The sequence below is a fragment of the Danio aesculapii genome, chromosome 5, assembly GCF_903798145.1.
Source record: "Danio aesculapii chromosome 5, fDanAes4.1, whole genome shotgun sequence".
In the NCBI taxonomy this organism is placed as follows: domain Eukaryota; kingdom Metazoa; phylum Chordata; class Actinopteri; order Cypriniformes; family Danionidae; genus Danio; species Danio aesculapii.
In genome coordinates, this window is record NC_079439.1 from 8467516 (window position 1) to 8482734 (window position 15219).

Consider the following 15219-nt stretch of genomic DNA (forward strand, 5'->3'; position numbering starts at 1 on the left):
GAAGTGTTATTACTGTTAACATAAAAAAAACAAATAACTGATGAAAAAAAATACTTCAGCTTTAAATAACTAAAATTTATTTCAAGTTAAAAATACTAATATTTAAAACACTATATAGAAATATTAATTAAAATGACAAAGGTGCATTAATAATTAATAAAAAAATACAAATTTAAACAAGAAATATAAAATATATTACAATCCTAAAATGAAAATAACAATGAACATGTCATCTTACCCAACCCAATGATGGCTTTGCATTTAACTTCCTCGTCCTCATGATTGGTGAAATACAGTAATAATTCCAAAACCTTCTCCTTTATAACAACCTGCCAAAAACAAAACAATGTTTAAAAAACATTACAGACAAACATAAATGAAAGAAAAGCGTCCAAAACCATTGCAGTTCATGTAATAACAAATAAACAAATACTAAAAAATAAATAAATAAATACTTGCCTATCAAAAACTAATTCTAATTAGTCATTTCTTAAACACATAATTTAAACAACGTAACAAATCAAGCAGACCTTTGTTGTATACATACAATTTTTTTTCAACAAAACTTTAAAAAACTCTTAGTATTATCTATTATAATACTAGTTATAAATAGAGTTTTACTAAACATTTTATTGTGTGTTGTATAAGGTTGGGCCGATAAACAATATTGTACTGAACTGTGATAAAATTTGTCAATAACAATGATAAGTTCTGGACTTTTTTACTTTATATTGATCTAAAAGCCAATAACACAGCAGAAATGTGCAACAATGGGAAAGTGTGTTGATATTAGAGATGTACCAAATATTCACCCTGCAAACACCCTGGTTTACGCTTTATTTTAATGCACAATTCAAGCAATTATCAAACCATTAACTCAGAATTAATCAAGCATTTTAGCTCAATAAGCAACTAATTAGCTGCTTATTAATAGTTAGTAAGGTAGAGTTAAAGTCTAGTAAAAAATCATTAGCCCTCCTAAATTATAACCCCTCTTGAATATTTTTCCCCCAATTAATTTCTGTTTACAGAGAGATTTTTTCTGATCATAATAGTTTTAATAACTAATTTCTAAAAACTGATGTATTTTATCTTTGCCATGATGACAGTACATATTAGACGAGATATTTTTCAAGATACTATTCAGCTTAAAGTGACATTTAAAGGCTTAACAATGTTAATTAGGCAACATAGGATAATTAGGCATAGGCCTGCACAGTATATCGTTTGAGCATCGGTATTGCAAGGTATGCATCCGCAACAGTCACATCACAAGATATGCAATGTTGAGTTGGGATTATAGATGGCCAGAAACCACAGATCAAAACACAAGATTTGTGAAGACACTACAGAACTGAAACATAATACAGTGAAAGTTTATCATCTGCATGTGTTTCTGCATAGGCCTGTGACTATGTTAGCAATTTAAGAGAGTTTAAAGCACTTTAGTAGTGCATGAAGGTTTAATAACATTCATTTTATTTATTTATATGACAATTTCTGCACCTGAATACGGTTACTCTCTCCAAGAAACCATAAGGCGTGATTTATTTCACTTTAATATTTGCTCCATTGTGTTTATTTATGACTGTAGTTTGTTTATTATTTGTATATAATAAATTACATAGAAAAATGTTTACATTTCACTCCAATACAAAATCTTTCTAATCAATCTAAAGTAATGTCTTTGCAAACAGTGAAACTGGTGAAATTGTATTTATATTGCAATATATATCGCAGCGGAAAACAATTCACAATGTAAAATTTGTCCAATACCATGCAGCTCTAATTAGGCAGGTCATTTTATAACAATGGTTTGTTCTCTAGACAATCTGAAAAAAATATTGCTTAAAGGGGCTAATAATTTTGACCTTAAAATGATTTTTAAACAATTATAAACTGCTTTTATTCTAGCCGAAATAAAACAAATAAGACTTTCTCCAGAAGAAAAAACATTACAGCAAATACTGTGAAAAATTCCTTGCTCTGTTAAACATCATTGGCAAATTATTTGAAAAAAAAATTCACAGGGAGGACTAATCATTTTGACTTCAATTGTATGCATGTAGGAAGGTTGTGCTACCTTAGTAGTGCCCTTGAACTGCTCCAGATCAAAGTCGAAGTGTCTGCAGAGCGCGCCAGCGGTGAACAGAGATCTGAGCAGGGCTGCTTTGGTGGCAGCCAATGCCATGCTGTTCGTTCCCTCCTGATGCTGGATCTTTAACTTAGTCAGAGCCCCATAATAACGATTAAAACAGGCCCACACAAACTTATAGTTATGGGTGACTTTATTCACGATCGCACCCAAACAGCTCACACAGTACTGGACAACCTGGACCAAACAGAGAAAGAGAGAAGAACACTTGTCATATAAAAGTTTTCAAAAACATTTATGTCAACAATGTTAATATAAGATCACAGATTTTCACAAGTGCTGTTTTACAGAGATTTTTTTTTTAAATGCACGTTTTTAACAGAAATTTTAATACATTACATTTAATACATTACATTTAATACATTTTTAATAACTAATTTCTTTCATCTGTGCCATGATGACAGTACATAATATTTGACTAGTTGTCTTGCAAGATACTAGTATTCAGCTAGGTTAATTAGTAGGGATGCACCGAATATTTGGCAACCGAAATCTTTTTGCTGAAAATGGCCCAAAAGTCCATTTTCAGTTTTCAGCTGAAAGATTTTAATCACCGAAACAACACAGCCGAAACAGTGTGTTGTGATGATGCAAACAGAAACCGTGGCCTGCAGGTGCTTGTCTGAAGTACCATGTCTGCAGGTAGGATCGGGAAAGGTCCACTAGTCGGGATTTGAACTCGGGACGCCCAGAGCGTTGCCGCACCATATGCCGGCGCACAAACCACTGGCCTATTTTAGTCAAAAATGGTCCAAAAGTCCATTTTCAGTTTTCCGCTGAAAGATTTTTATCATCGAAACAACACAGCCTAAACAGTATGATGCTGATGCAAACAGAAACTGAAGCAGCATGTCTGCAGGGTGTCTATTTGATCTGTTCAGATCCTATGCACTTCACCGCAACTGTCATCGGTCCATATTATAAAGATCATTACTTGAATGCGTAAATAAAGCACCGTGCATGCTAAATGATCCAGACCATGATGGAAGCTGAGATTCCAATGAAAGAGGGAGCAACGCAGGAGAAAGAGATCAGTGTCAGGTTGCTTGAAAGTGCTTAAGTAATTTAAGTTAAGGATGCGAAAAATCTCTGAGATAAAAGATTTCATTAAGAGAGAGCAACTCTCACCCTTACCTAAGTGCCTTTTCTAAGCGTTTCATTGTAGTTTCTGGCAACATACGGCAATGGGCGCCGCAGTAGCTGAAGTTAAGTAAACAGATTGTAATGAACATATTAACTTTAACTTACATAATTAACATTTAACTTTAATATTAATTTATGCCTTGATTATAATAAGGCTACACAGTGACAATCATAAATAAAATGGTGCTAATAATTATATTTCATTCGATGTTTCGGCCTTGCTTTCCTCATTTTCGGTTTCAGCCAACAATTTTCATTTCGGTGCATCCCTATTAATTAGGTTAACTAGGCAACTCACTGGACAAGTGGTTTGTTCTTTAGCCAATAAATTAAACTTAAAATAATTACAATAACTTAAAATAATAATGTCATAAATGATTAATATAGATTTTCATTAATTTTATTTCAATCTTTTTTATTGGTCTTTTGTATGAAAACACAAATTAAATATTGCGAGGTAAACAGTAATGTATTGTCCATTATTAATCCCATCCCCTAACCTCTCATTCATTAACTCAACAAAACAACAATAAATACATGAATACCAAATTAAGAAAATAAATACATAAGAACATGCCATCAAAATAACTGGATACAGTAAATAATAATAATTAAAATAATAATAATGAATAAATTATAAAATGTTTTAACTCCAGACAAAACAGGACTTTCTCCAGAAGAAAAAATATCACAGGAAATAATGAGAAAATTTCCTTGCTCCGTTAAACATCACTTAGGAAATATTTTGTAAAATAAAATAAAAATAGTCTTAAATCTCATAAATTTTTAATGATTAGATTTTAGTGTTTTTTTTTCCGTTTGTGCTTTTAATATTAAAGTGATAAATTTTTGTTCATTTAATTTTTTGCTTGTCTATATGATTTGTTTTCACTTCAGTTATACTCTTAAGTGCATAAAATTAAGTCAAACTAAATTAAAATACAGAAGTAGCAAACAAATAAGTACAAATTTTGATTACATTTTTTACATTTTAGTAAACATATATTAAATAAGCATTAAAAATAGACTAGGCAACACCAACAAATGCACAACAAACAAGTAGTTAATTTAATTTATGAATAATTATACAAATGAACACTTTCACCATTATTTTAAAAATAGGTTCAAGAGACAGTATGGATTGTTGCTTGTCCAATAAGTAAATCGAATGCTAATTCTGTTACCTGAATTAAATATACAAATGTGTAATGAAACTTGAAATAACACGATACTTTTTATTGTTTATGGTTTAGATTTTTTTAGTAATTATGTTGTATTTTGTATATGGTTTGATTTGTTGAATGAATTAAGTTGTTGGAGACTTTAATTATGATATTAAGATTGCGGAGCCTATCGGATATATGATGTGTGTAGTAATGGATGTAAGGCAAAGCATGCCAAGCATGAAACGCTAGGTCAAACACGGTAAAAACAAAAAAGGTACAGGTATACGGCTGCTTCACGGATTCCCTGTTTATGAGTTTTAGCTCCTGGTTTAAAGGAAAATAAGCTAATTTGGTTTGGTATTTGTTTAAAATTAATGTTTGATTGTTGATGTTGGCTTAGTGTTATAATTTCAGGAATTCATTTGTGTTTGTTTGCTTATTTTCTCTCTAGTTCTTATGGTGAATTATGATGCAATGATGCGGAATAGCTCTATAAAATGTGACCAATAAATGAAGCATGAACCATCAGTGAAAGACTTAATCATCTTTTAACCAGGACGCTACAGATGTGTTATTTAGCAAACCACTTACGGTCATGCCATATTTTAGGATGAGCTTCATTAGGTCTTCTTCAATGGTGGTCAGGAAGCTCTCGCTGGGATGATCCATCAGAGGAACCACCAGCTCTAGGATTTTTGCAACATTACAAATCACCATAAAGTCACTCTGAGACTGCGGAGAAAAAAAAAACACATCGTGAATAAACACTGGAAAATACATAAATGAACACCTCCTGACTAGACTTCTGCAGGTATCAAATGATTAATTGCTGAATCTTTTAAATCACGATATACAAAATTATCACAACATTGACCTAAGGTGCAAAAAAAGGTAAATTAACAGGTATAATAACCAAAAAATACTTATTAGTATTACTACGTTAATCAACTAAGATTAATAAGTGCTTCTGCAGTTGTCATTACAGTGACTTTAGTTCAATTAACTGATGTAGACAAATCGAGTCTTACTGAACAGAGTTAATGAACAAAAGTCTCTGTGCATATAGTCCATTCACTAGGAGTATACAGCCACTAGATGGCAGAACAGCATCATATAATCGCACAGGTAGTTGAGCATGTGCAGATGTAGAGGAAGCATGCACTTACACTGCACTTGGTGGTGAGGTAGGGCTGCATAGTCATAGCATGCTTGACCATCAGCTGCGCTCTGATTTTACTGAACAGATACAGCGTGGTGATGCACGCCACCAACCGCGTCGAGTTCACACTTTTATGCTCTGCGCACACACACACACACACACAACAGAAAACCACAATCAGTAGGAAACCAGCAAGAATAAATAGGCAAGGTTGTTCTAAAGATTCAATTGTGCATTCATTCCCTATTCAATCATTTCATCAACAAATAGCTGAAGCTGAAAATCAACAAGACACATACTCACTCGTATAAACACACACTCACATACGCACACAGACATACATCAAAGAATAACTAATGCCCTCTCTTATACACACACTTTAATGAATAGTATGAAAGAAAACTATGAAAAAAGCAACAAGTGAAGACTGCTAGGAACATTTTTAGTGTCGTTTAAGAAGTTTGCTGCTTACTGTATTATTCTGTTTGCAAATTCATAAAGCCTCTAAATCAGGCGTCAGGAACCTTTTTTTAGCAAAGAGCCATTTCTGGGGTTTTTTTAGCAAATGTATTTTTTTAAAGAGCCATTTTGATGTATATACAGTTGAAGTCAGAATTATTAGCCCCCCTGATTTATTAGCCCCGTTTATTTTTTCTCCAATTACTGTTTAACAGAGAAAAAAAAATGTCAACATTGGTCGAAACGTCCTTTTATTGTTAATGGAGTTCTTATTCTTTGTGCTGTATAAATTACAATTTAAAAGGGGATTGTAATTGTATTTTCGATTGGAAACTGATTTTTAGTGATGGTTATAGTTTTTTTAAGCTGTAAAATAATATTGAAGGAAGACAGCTGGAGAGCCACATATTTTGGTCAAAGAGCCACATGTGGCTCGAGAGCCATTGGTTCCCTACCACTGCTCTAAATCATAGGTCTCAAACTCAATTTCTGGAGGGGTGAAGCTCTACACAGTTTTGCTCCAACACTTTTCAAACACACCTGATCAAACTAATCAAGGTGTTCAAGACTACTATGGACTATTATGCAGGTGTGAGTTAGAGGTGGTTAGGCCTAAACTATCCAGAGCTGTGGCTGAGTTGAGACCACTGCTCTAAATGAATGAGACCAAAACTTTGTTCTACTAACAGTCTACTACTTGGTTTTCTGTTCCCTGACTGCAAAATGAAATTACTAGAATTATAAAAATGTTTTTTTTTCTTTCTTTTTTTTTTTTTTAAGTAAAACATTTACTATTTTTCATTATACTGAATAATTGTTTCATTTGTGTGCAATATTTACATTCACATTACATTTTTATTTCATTTTTATTTTATTTCAAGAAATTCTACTTTAAAAAAAAACTTAATAAAATCTTTAAGAATTATTAATATTGGTCAAATAGATTTTTTTCTATTTTTTTTATTACTGCCATTATATATTTTTGTTCTACTTGTCTATTTATGTCTGCACTAAGTTTATATTTCTGTACTCTCTGACTGTAATGGAAGCTCCTATTTTGCCTCATTTCCACTGAGTGGCACAGTACAGTATGGTTCGGCTCGGTACGGGTCACTTATCAAGCAAGTGTGTAACTTCAAATATTTACATATCTTTTTTATATGCTTTTATATTTCAGTTTTGTTATTTGCACATTTATAAAGCCTCTAAATAAACAAGATAAAAGTTTTAATTATTCATTTAAAAACTTGCTACTTGATTTCCTGTTGCCTGACTGCAAAATGAAAAAGGAATTCTACTACAATTATAAAAATGTTCACTTTTGGTTTTTTGTTCCTTTTTTTTTTGCTTTGAAATATTTACTTTTGTTATTATACTGAATAATTGTTTAATACATTTTTTGTAATATTTTAAGATATAACATTTTTATTTAAAGAAATTCTATTTGGAAAAAAAACTTAATAAAAATGTAATAATTACTCTAATTGATTAGATTTATTTTTCTCTTTTTTATTACTTCCATTATATATTTTTGTTTCTGTTGTCCAGTTATGCCTGCACTAAGTTTGTATTTTTGCACTTTCTGACTGTACTTGAAGCTCCTGTTATGCCTCGTATGGGTCACCTTTATCAAGCAAGTGTGTATCTTAAAATATTTACACATCTTTATTTATTTGCTTTTATATTTTTCCATTATTTTATTTGCACATTTATAAATATTATAGTAAATGTTACCAACAAAAGTGCAAGGTAAAAAGTAACAGAAGTTGCGATATCTGCTACCAGATCTATTTCAGTTGTCAGACATCAGTTATCAGCTGAAACGTTGTTAGAATTGGGTTTTATGTATGGGTGATATATATTGCAACACTAAAAATGATTGAGGTCATGTCCATGTGCTGTGCGATAAGTCCATATATTGATTATTGTGACAGGCCTAATTATAACATTTAAAAAAATAAAAGCTTAATACTCAAGTGCGGTTTTTAATAATTGTGCATACCTGCAAGTGCCTCCTCATATTTGAGGATGTGCTCCACAAGATTGTCAACCAACTGCACACAGGCTTTCCTGGTTGGCTTATAGGACGAATCCTCCTCTGACTTTAAAAGCTGAAAAAGTAAAAAGAACAAATAAGTGAATTGAAGCACTACAGCCCTCCAAACTAGTGGACAGACTGGAATGGATCTGAGTCAAAAGCACTTACGTTCTGCAGGAGCTGCTCAAACCAGTCATAGCCAGTGTCCTTGCAGGCAGAGACCTGAAGCACAGAGAAGAAGTATATCATCCTCTATTTTAACCAAAAGACATTTTTATGCTAGAGATTTAAGTCTGGACTAGTTCAGAATTCGGGGCTGAAATTAAATCCTAAAATTTAGCGAGCACTCAATCAAAATGCTTTGTTGTAATTATGTATTAGTTCATTAAATAAAAGTAATTTTGTAAGACTTTTTACTCAATAACTTAAATGATACTGATAAAAAAAAACACTAAACAGTAAAATAAACACTTAAGGTGAATTCGGCTTCATGTAGCGCTGCGCAGGTCAATCGAAATCTGTCTTAAAGTGGTGCATGCCAATTAGAAATGTTGTCCGGCTTGACGTCATGCCAACGCCACGACATCGCTCCGAGATCAGACGATCGATTTAGCCGGTGCCGCATCTGAAGAGCGACTGCAGGAGCTGCGATGACAACACCGATATTACACAATAGACCCTTTTCACATGACGTCACGCGGTTTCCGGTTTCACTCCACGCAGTGTATCGTTACTTCCGCCTACACAGAAATCCCCATAGAGAACTCACCCAGTCAGCTGTATATTTACTACAGAAACGGTTAGACTGTGACTACGGCTGTTTTCTGTTGTTTGCATTCAAGTCTAGACATCTGACATCTCAAAAAAATAAAAATTACGGATCATCCAGATTTCTGAGATGGGACTTTAAACAGAGTCTATTGCTTTGTGTTGCTGTCTTTACTGCAGATAAAGTTGGTATGGACTTATCAGTATTTGTCAAATAAAGATTTCAGATGTTTACACGAGTGCTACACATTTATGTCAGAATTTTTATTTATTTATTTTTTTATGTTTTTTGTGTCCTGGAGAATAAAAAATAAATAAAACTGTGGTCTTTTTACTGTGGTTGTACACAGTGGACAGCTGATTCATAAACACATTCATGTTATTCACATTCTACTGCTCATCTACTGCTATAGGTATTTTATTCATGAACATAAAACATGTCTATTTAACATTTAAATTAAACGAAATAGAATAACAATGTTGTATGTGACTCTTAATAATCAAACAAAATCATTATAAAAAATGACAATTGCAAAAATAACACCATGAAGACTGGATTTTAATTCAGTATTATTAGATTATGAATTTATTTGTAGCATTATTAATAAAAGGTAGTACTAATTTCCTATTAAATCTACCCAAAAGGTAGCAGTAGGACATAATTAATCATTCAAATGGAGAAACTGAACAAAACATTAATAGATCAGTAAATAATAAATGATGAAACTGGTTGCATTTATAGAAATACCAGGTAATAAGTGAAAAACCTGATCGCAACAGGCACTAAGCGGCTGTCTGTGAACATGTCAAACCAACAATCAAAGATCACGAATTTTAGCCTAAGATATCAAGAATCTTTTAGGATTTCCCGAATTTGTCTCAGATGACAAAATTGTGGCTGAAATCTCACAGTGTGAGCAGGGCTTAAAGTGTTAACCAAAAAAAATATAAAAATTGTAATATTGGTTTAAAATAGTTCAGTCCTCTTTGATGGGGCGTTCACACCAGACGTAGCTTGCACAAATAAATCACGTAAATAGACGTGTGAACATTTTGAGTTTACTCGCTTCATTCGTGCATCAAATTCGCTTCACAATAGACACGGATTCCCGTCATGGGCTGTACTTCTGTGTGCCTGGTGACTCTAGTTTCGTTGATAAATGGCTAACATGGATTTTATTGAGAAAGTAGCTGTGCTTTATGTGCTTTAGGAAGGCTGATAAACAGTGTAGATTCATTCGGCGCCATGTCTCAACCACCGGGCTGTGGACGGTACTGGTCTGTGGATCAATTGGTATCCCACAAGAAATCATTAATTATTTTCATTTTACTTATTATCTGAGTCTAAACGATCTTTTATTTAGACAAATCTTTTATTTTGATAAATGGCCGTATTCTCTCGCTTACATCTCAGTCACTTGAGCACCCAAATTTAACCCACAAGCAGAAAAATGAGCAAGAAACTTTTTTTTCAAAGTTTCTTTGCTAAGAGGGAAAGGCTCAGCGAAGTAGTGAACTGCCAAGAAATATATCTACAACCCATTTGTCAACAAATCAGGTGAAACCAACATATCTGTGCAAGAAAATCAGCTGATGGCCTTTTAGGGGCTGTTCACATATCACGTCTGTTCTAGAGTTTGCACAAGTTCATTATTTCCAATGAAGGTGCGCAGTTTGCATGCGTTTGCATGAGTGGCGTGACGCACTCGCACCTTCCAGAGCAGACGCACCCAGTTGAATGAATGCTGGGAGCACACCACAAGTCAGGAAACAAGAATTGACCGATCAGCTTCAGCTTGTATGGAATACACACATTTCAGTCAACTAATTATTTCAGACAAACATAGAACACCAAAACACTGCAGTGCTTTGTAATTTTCTCCATATATAAAACTTGTATCAGAGTGACAGCAATGTTGTCAGCTTGTCATCCTCTGACAAAATGGTCGATGGTCAAAGCCCCCACCCAGCCCACTGGTCCGCGATACAATTGTCAAGCGTTGACCAGTCAATGGTGGTATAAAGGTTGGGGACCACTGCACTAGATCCTTTCAGAGGTGCACCCAGCTCTGTGAGTTCATCAACTCCTCCAGAAGCTGCTCCTGGATGATGGAAGCTTTCAGTGGTGCTACCAACTGAGCCGAGCCCAGCTTAATGAACTGTTGTCTGGTGTTGGCAGGAGGATTTCCTCACGGGACACAAACAACAGGTGCTATGTCATGATCACACCCCAAACAAGAGGAAGCTCCTGATTGGTTAACACAGCGCATACGTCCGCCAAAGTTCAGATTTCCCAACTTAATCGATTTGTTCGTCAAACGCACAAAACGCTCAATTCGCGACGCTTCATTCGCACAAATCGTGTCATTTGCTCTGCCTCATTTGTGCAAACAGTGCCGCAGGACGTCTAGTCAGTCTATGCATTGATAAAGTTGGTATGGACTTATCAGTATTTGTCAAATAAAGATTTCAGATGTTTACACGAGTGCTACACATTTATGTCAGAATTTTTATTTATTTATTTTTTTATGTTTTTTGTGTCCTGGAGAATAAAAAATAAATAAAAGTTCAGATTTCCCAACTTAATCGATTTGTTCGTCAAACGCACAAAACGCTCAATTCGCGACGCTTCATTCGCACAAATCGTGTCATTTGCTCTGCCTCATTTGTGCAAACAGTGCCGCAGGACGTCTAGTCAGTCTATGCATTGATAAAGTTGGTATGGACTTATCAGTATTTGTCAAATAAAGATTTCAGATGTTTACACGAGTGCTACACATTTATGTCAGAATTTTTATTTATTTATTTATTTATATTTATTTATTTATTTTTTTATTTTTTCGTATGTAAATCACTCTCTCTTGACGCTTCATCTGCGTCTGGTGTGAATGCACCATATGACGGTTCCTCTGTACTAATCATGTTTTTCACAACTGGCTGGTGAAGATAAGACTGTTATTGGACTGACCACATCAGTGATGTTGAGAATCTTCCTATTCATTGTCTCTTTGTCGTGGTTGGGTGTGGGTGTAAACCACAGCTTCTGGAATGTTTCATTCACCAGTTTCTGCAAGGAAAATAGACATCCCGCTCAAACATGCAACACTAACAGGACTTAAATCTACCACAACAACTAAAAGAGCTGAAAAAAAAGCATGTTTGCAGCACCTTGATGCCCTCCTCGTCATTGACCCTGCGGATCATCTTCACACACATCTCTGTGATCTTGCTGAAGTTGGGCTGCTCTAAACAGATGTCCCTCAGAATCTTGATCACCCTCTTCCTCACACTGATACCGGTGTCCTGAAGAGATCACACACAGGATAGACATTAGCGGTTCCTATACATTGATTTATTTGCAGCGAAATACCATAACATCCAAACCACCACAAACATACTGTCCAAAAAGCTCTGACTTTGTTGAATTAGCATCAACACTGCATGTTACAAAATCAAAATGAGTCACCGGTGTTTTAATGTTTCTTTAAAAAATAATAAAAATAAATAAATAAAAAAAAAAAAATACCATCTTTTGAAAACTTTCAATTAAATTGTTTAGATTGTTCAAACGGAATACCCTTTCGTTATGTTTGTGGCTGTTTTTGATCATGCATTTTTGATTGTTGGTGGTTTTCCCTGTTGGGAAGAGGTCAAATACGTATACGCCATTTAAAGGCCAGAAACTAAGATTTTTTTTTTTTTGCACTGTAACAGATGATCAACAGGGGCAGCACAGTGGCTCAGTAGTTTGAGTTGTCGCCTCACAGCAAAAAGGTCGCCAGTTCGAGTCCCAGCTGGACAAGTTGGCATTTCCGTGTGGAGTTTGCATGTTCTCCGTGGGTTGGCGTGAGTTTTTTCAGAGTGCACCGGTTTCCCCCACAGTCCAAAGACACGCCATAATATATGAGTGCATGTGTGTGTGAATGTGAGGGTATGGGTGTTTCCCAATACTGGGTTGCGGCTGGAAGGGCATCCGCTATGTAAAACATATGCTGGAATAGTTGCTGGTTCATTCAGCTGTGGCGACCACTGATAAATAAGGGACTAAGCTGAAAGAAAATGAATGAATGACTGATCAACAGTAAAATGACAGATTTGACCTCTTCCAGATAGAAAAATGAACACAATGGTTCATCCTTTTAACATCAAGACTTCTAAATAAAATTAAAAGGTTTTTTATAAATGTGTGTCTCATATGTGTTCAACTACCTTTAAATAGATGTGGCTGCATTTATGTTATCAAAAATACAGTAAAAAAACATTCATTTTGTCAAATATCTTTACACTTTTAAACAACTGTTTTCTATTAGAGTAATTTTTTAATGTTTTGACATTTTTTGCATCATTAGTCCAGTATTATTATTGCCTTATATATATTAATTATTTTATTTCATTTTTATTGTATGGTGAGTCATTTTATTGTATGGAACAAATTCATTGTCACAACATCTTTCAGAAATCAATCTAATTGGCTGTTTTGTTGCTTAAAAATGTGTTCAATTTAGTTGTAGGGCTTAAATATATTTTATTGGAAATAATAATTTTTCTGTAGTACTGGTTAGACATGGGTCGATATAAGATTCTGATGGTATGATAACTTTAGATAAAAAAACTTAGTTTCACGGTATCATGGTATTGTGATTGCTGCTCTAAAATATATTCTGTTTAAATGTCTGGGTAAAAAACAAAACCTTTTTTCCCCTTTGAATACAATATATTTTATTCTTTGAAAGATTTATAATATTTTGGAGCAATAAACATGTCAGGCTGAATAATTCAAAAGACTACTGCTGTCTTTGTTTCAAAAACACAGATTTTTTTTTACAATTTAAAACAACATCTTTGGATATTTTTTCCACTGGAGTTACTGTTCTAAAAAACTACAAACAATGTAAATAAAAAAATCTTACTTATACCTTAGGAACGGTATATATTACAGAAAATTTTGACAGTTTTAAAACCTTGACCGAGATCGCGGTATAACTTAAAAAACGGTTATCATCCCATGCCTAGTACTGATTAATAGAAAGTTCAAATTAACAGATTTGACATTGAAATTACCATCACTTGTAATCAATTCAATGCATTTTTGACAGAAATCATCACACACTTTGCTTCGTTTACATTCTGCTGCTTAAATTGTCAGAGAAACAGTGGTCATACCAGTATCCTCTCGATGAGCATGTCGTAGTACTGCTCTGTCAGCTGAGGTCGACTCAACACAAAGCGTCCCAGCAGCTCGACCGCTGCTTCCCGCACACTGGTGGAGTTATCCATCAACCTCCCGTGAACACCACGCTGCATATCAGACTGCACGAAGATAAACATAACACAACACTCATGAAAACACACTCAAGTCACATTATGGTTTTGTTAATAAAGTGTTCGTTCCGCTGCAGTTCTTACCCTGGCCAGTATACTGGGGTCAACAGCCACAACCTCAGACAGACACTTCATGGCTTTGGTCCTGACAGCTATGGCGCTCTCACCTAACACTCTTAGAATCTTCAAAAGAATAACAAGTCATTTAAAATGCTTTTTTTATATTTCTATATGCTTTAAAAAAAGAGGAATACATTTTATAAATAATATTAAAATTGTTTTATTAAAATTAAGAAATATGATGCAAGTATTCATGTCAATTTTAGCTGTTTTAAGACTTTTTTAAATGCTTTTTTTCTATTTCTATATGCTTAAAAAAATAGGAATACATTTTATAAATAATATTTAAAAAAATTATTAAAATTAAGAAATATGATGCAAGTATTCATGTAAATTTTAGCTGTTTTAAGACATTTTAAATGCTTTTTTTCTATTTCTATATGCTTTAAAAAAGAGGAATACATTTTGTAAATAATATAATTTTTTTTATTAAAATTAAGAAATATGATGTAAATATTCATGTCAGTTTTAGCTGTTTTAAGACATTTTTAAATGCTTTTTTTCTATTTCTATATGCTTTAAAAAAAAAAAGAGAAATGCATTTTATAAATATTAAAATTGTTTTATTAAAATTAAGAAATATGATGCAAGTATTCATGTCAATTTTAGCTGTTTTAAGACATTTTTAATGCTTTTTTGTTATTAAAAATTTGTATTATTATATAAATTATTATCATATAAATTATTTTTATATAAACGGCGTTAAATGATACATAATGCCCATCTACTCACCTGTGTCAGGTAGATGTCAAAGCTCTGAGAGAAGGGTCTGGTGGAGGCCAGGTAGCGAACAATAAGGCAGGCGTCGTCATAGTCCACAGTGTCTGAATTCATCCTGTCACAAGTTTTAGAATAATAATTCATTTGATTTGTAATGTGCTTTTAAACC

At 33.6% G+C, this 15219-nt stretch overlaps 1 protein-coding gene across 2 annotated transcripts in view; it reads right to left on the reverse strand.

Annotated features, from left to right (window-relative positions):
- The window catches only part of nipbla (NIPBL cohesin loading factor a), a 94129-nt gene that overhangs the window by 19618 nt on the left and 59292 nt on the right, over nucleotides 1-15219 (reverse strand). For both annotated transcript variants that reach the window (XM_056457315.1, XM_056457316.1), the window contains exons 26-36: nucleotides 15063-15165; nucleotides 14295-14393; nucleotides 14052-14198; nucleotides 12057-12191; nucleotides 11857-11955; nucleotides 8289-8342; nucleotides 8085-8193; nucleotides 5631-5761; nucleotides 5056-5196; nucleotides 2084-2332; nucleotides 239-329 (exon numbers count right to left, since the gene is read on the reverse strand). In XM_056457315.1, the coding sequence (XP_056313290.1) occupies nucleotides 239-329; nucleotides 2084-2332; nucleotides 5056-5196; nucleotides 5631-5761; nucleotides 8085-8193; nucleotides 8289-8342; nucleotides 11857-11955; nucleotides 12057-12191; nucleotides 14052-14198; nucleotides 14295-14393; nucleotides 15063-15165 (1358 nt within the window). The remainder of the gene's footprint in view (nucleotides 1-238; nucleotides 330-2083; nucleotides 2333-5055; nucleotides 5197-5630; nucleotides 5762-8084; nucleotides 8194-8288; nucleotides 8343-11856; nucleotides 11956-12056; nucleotides 12192-14051; nucleotides 14199-14294; nucleotides 14394-15062; nucleotides 15166-15219) is intronic.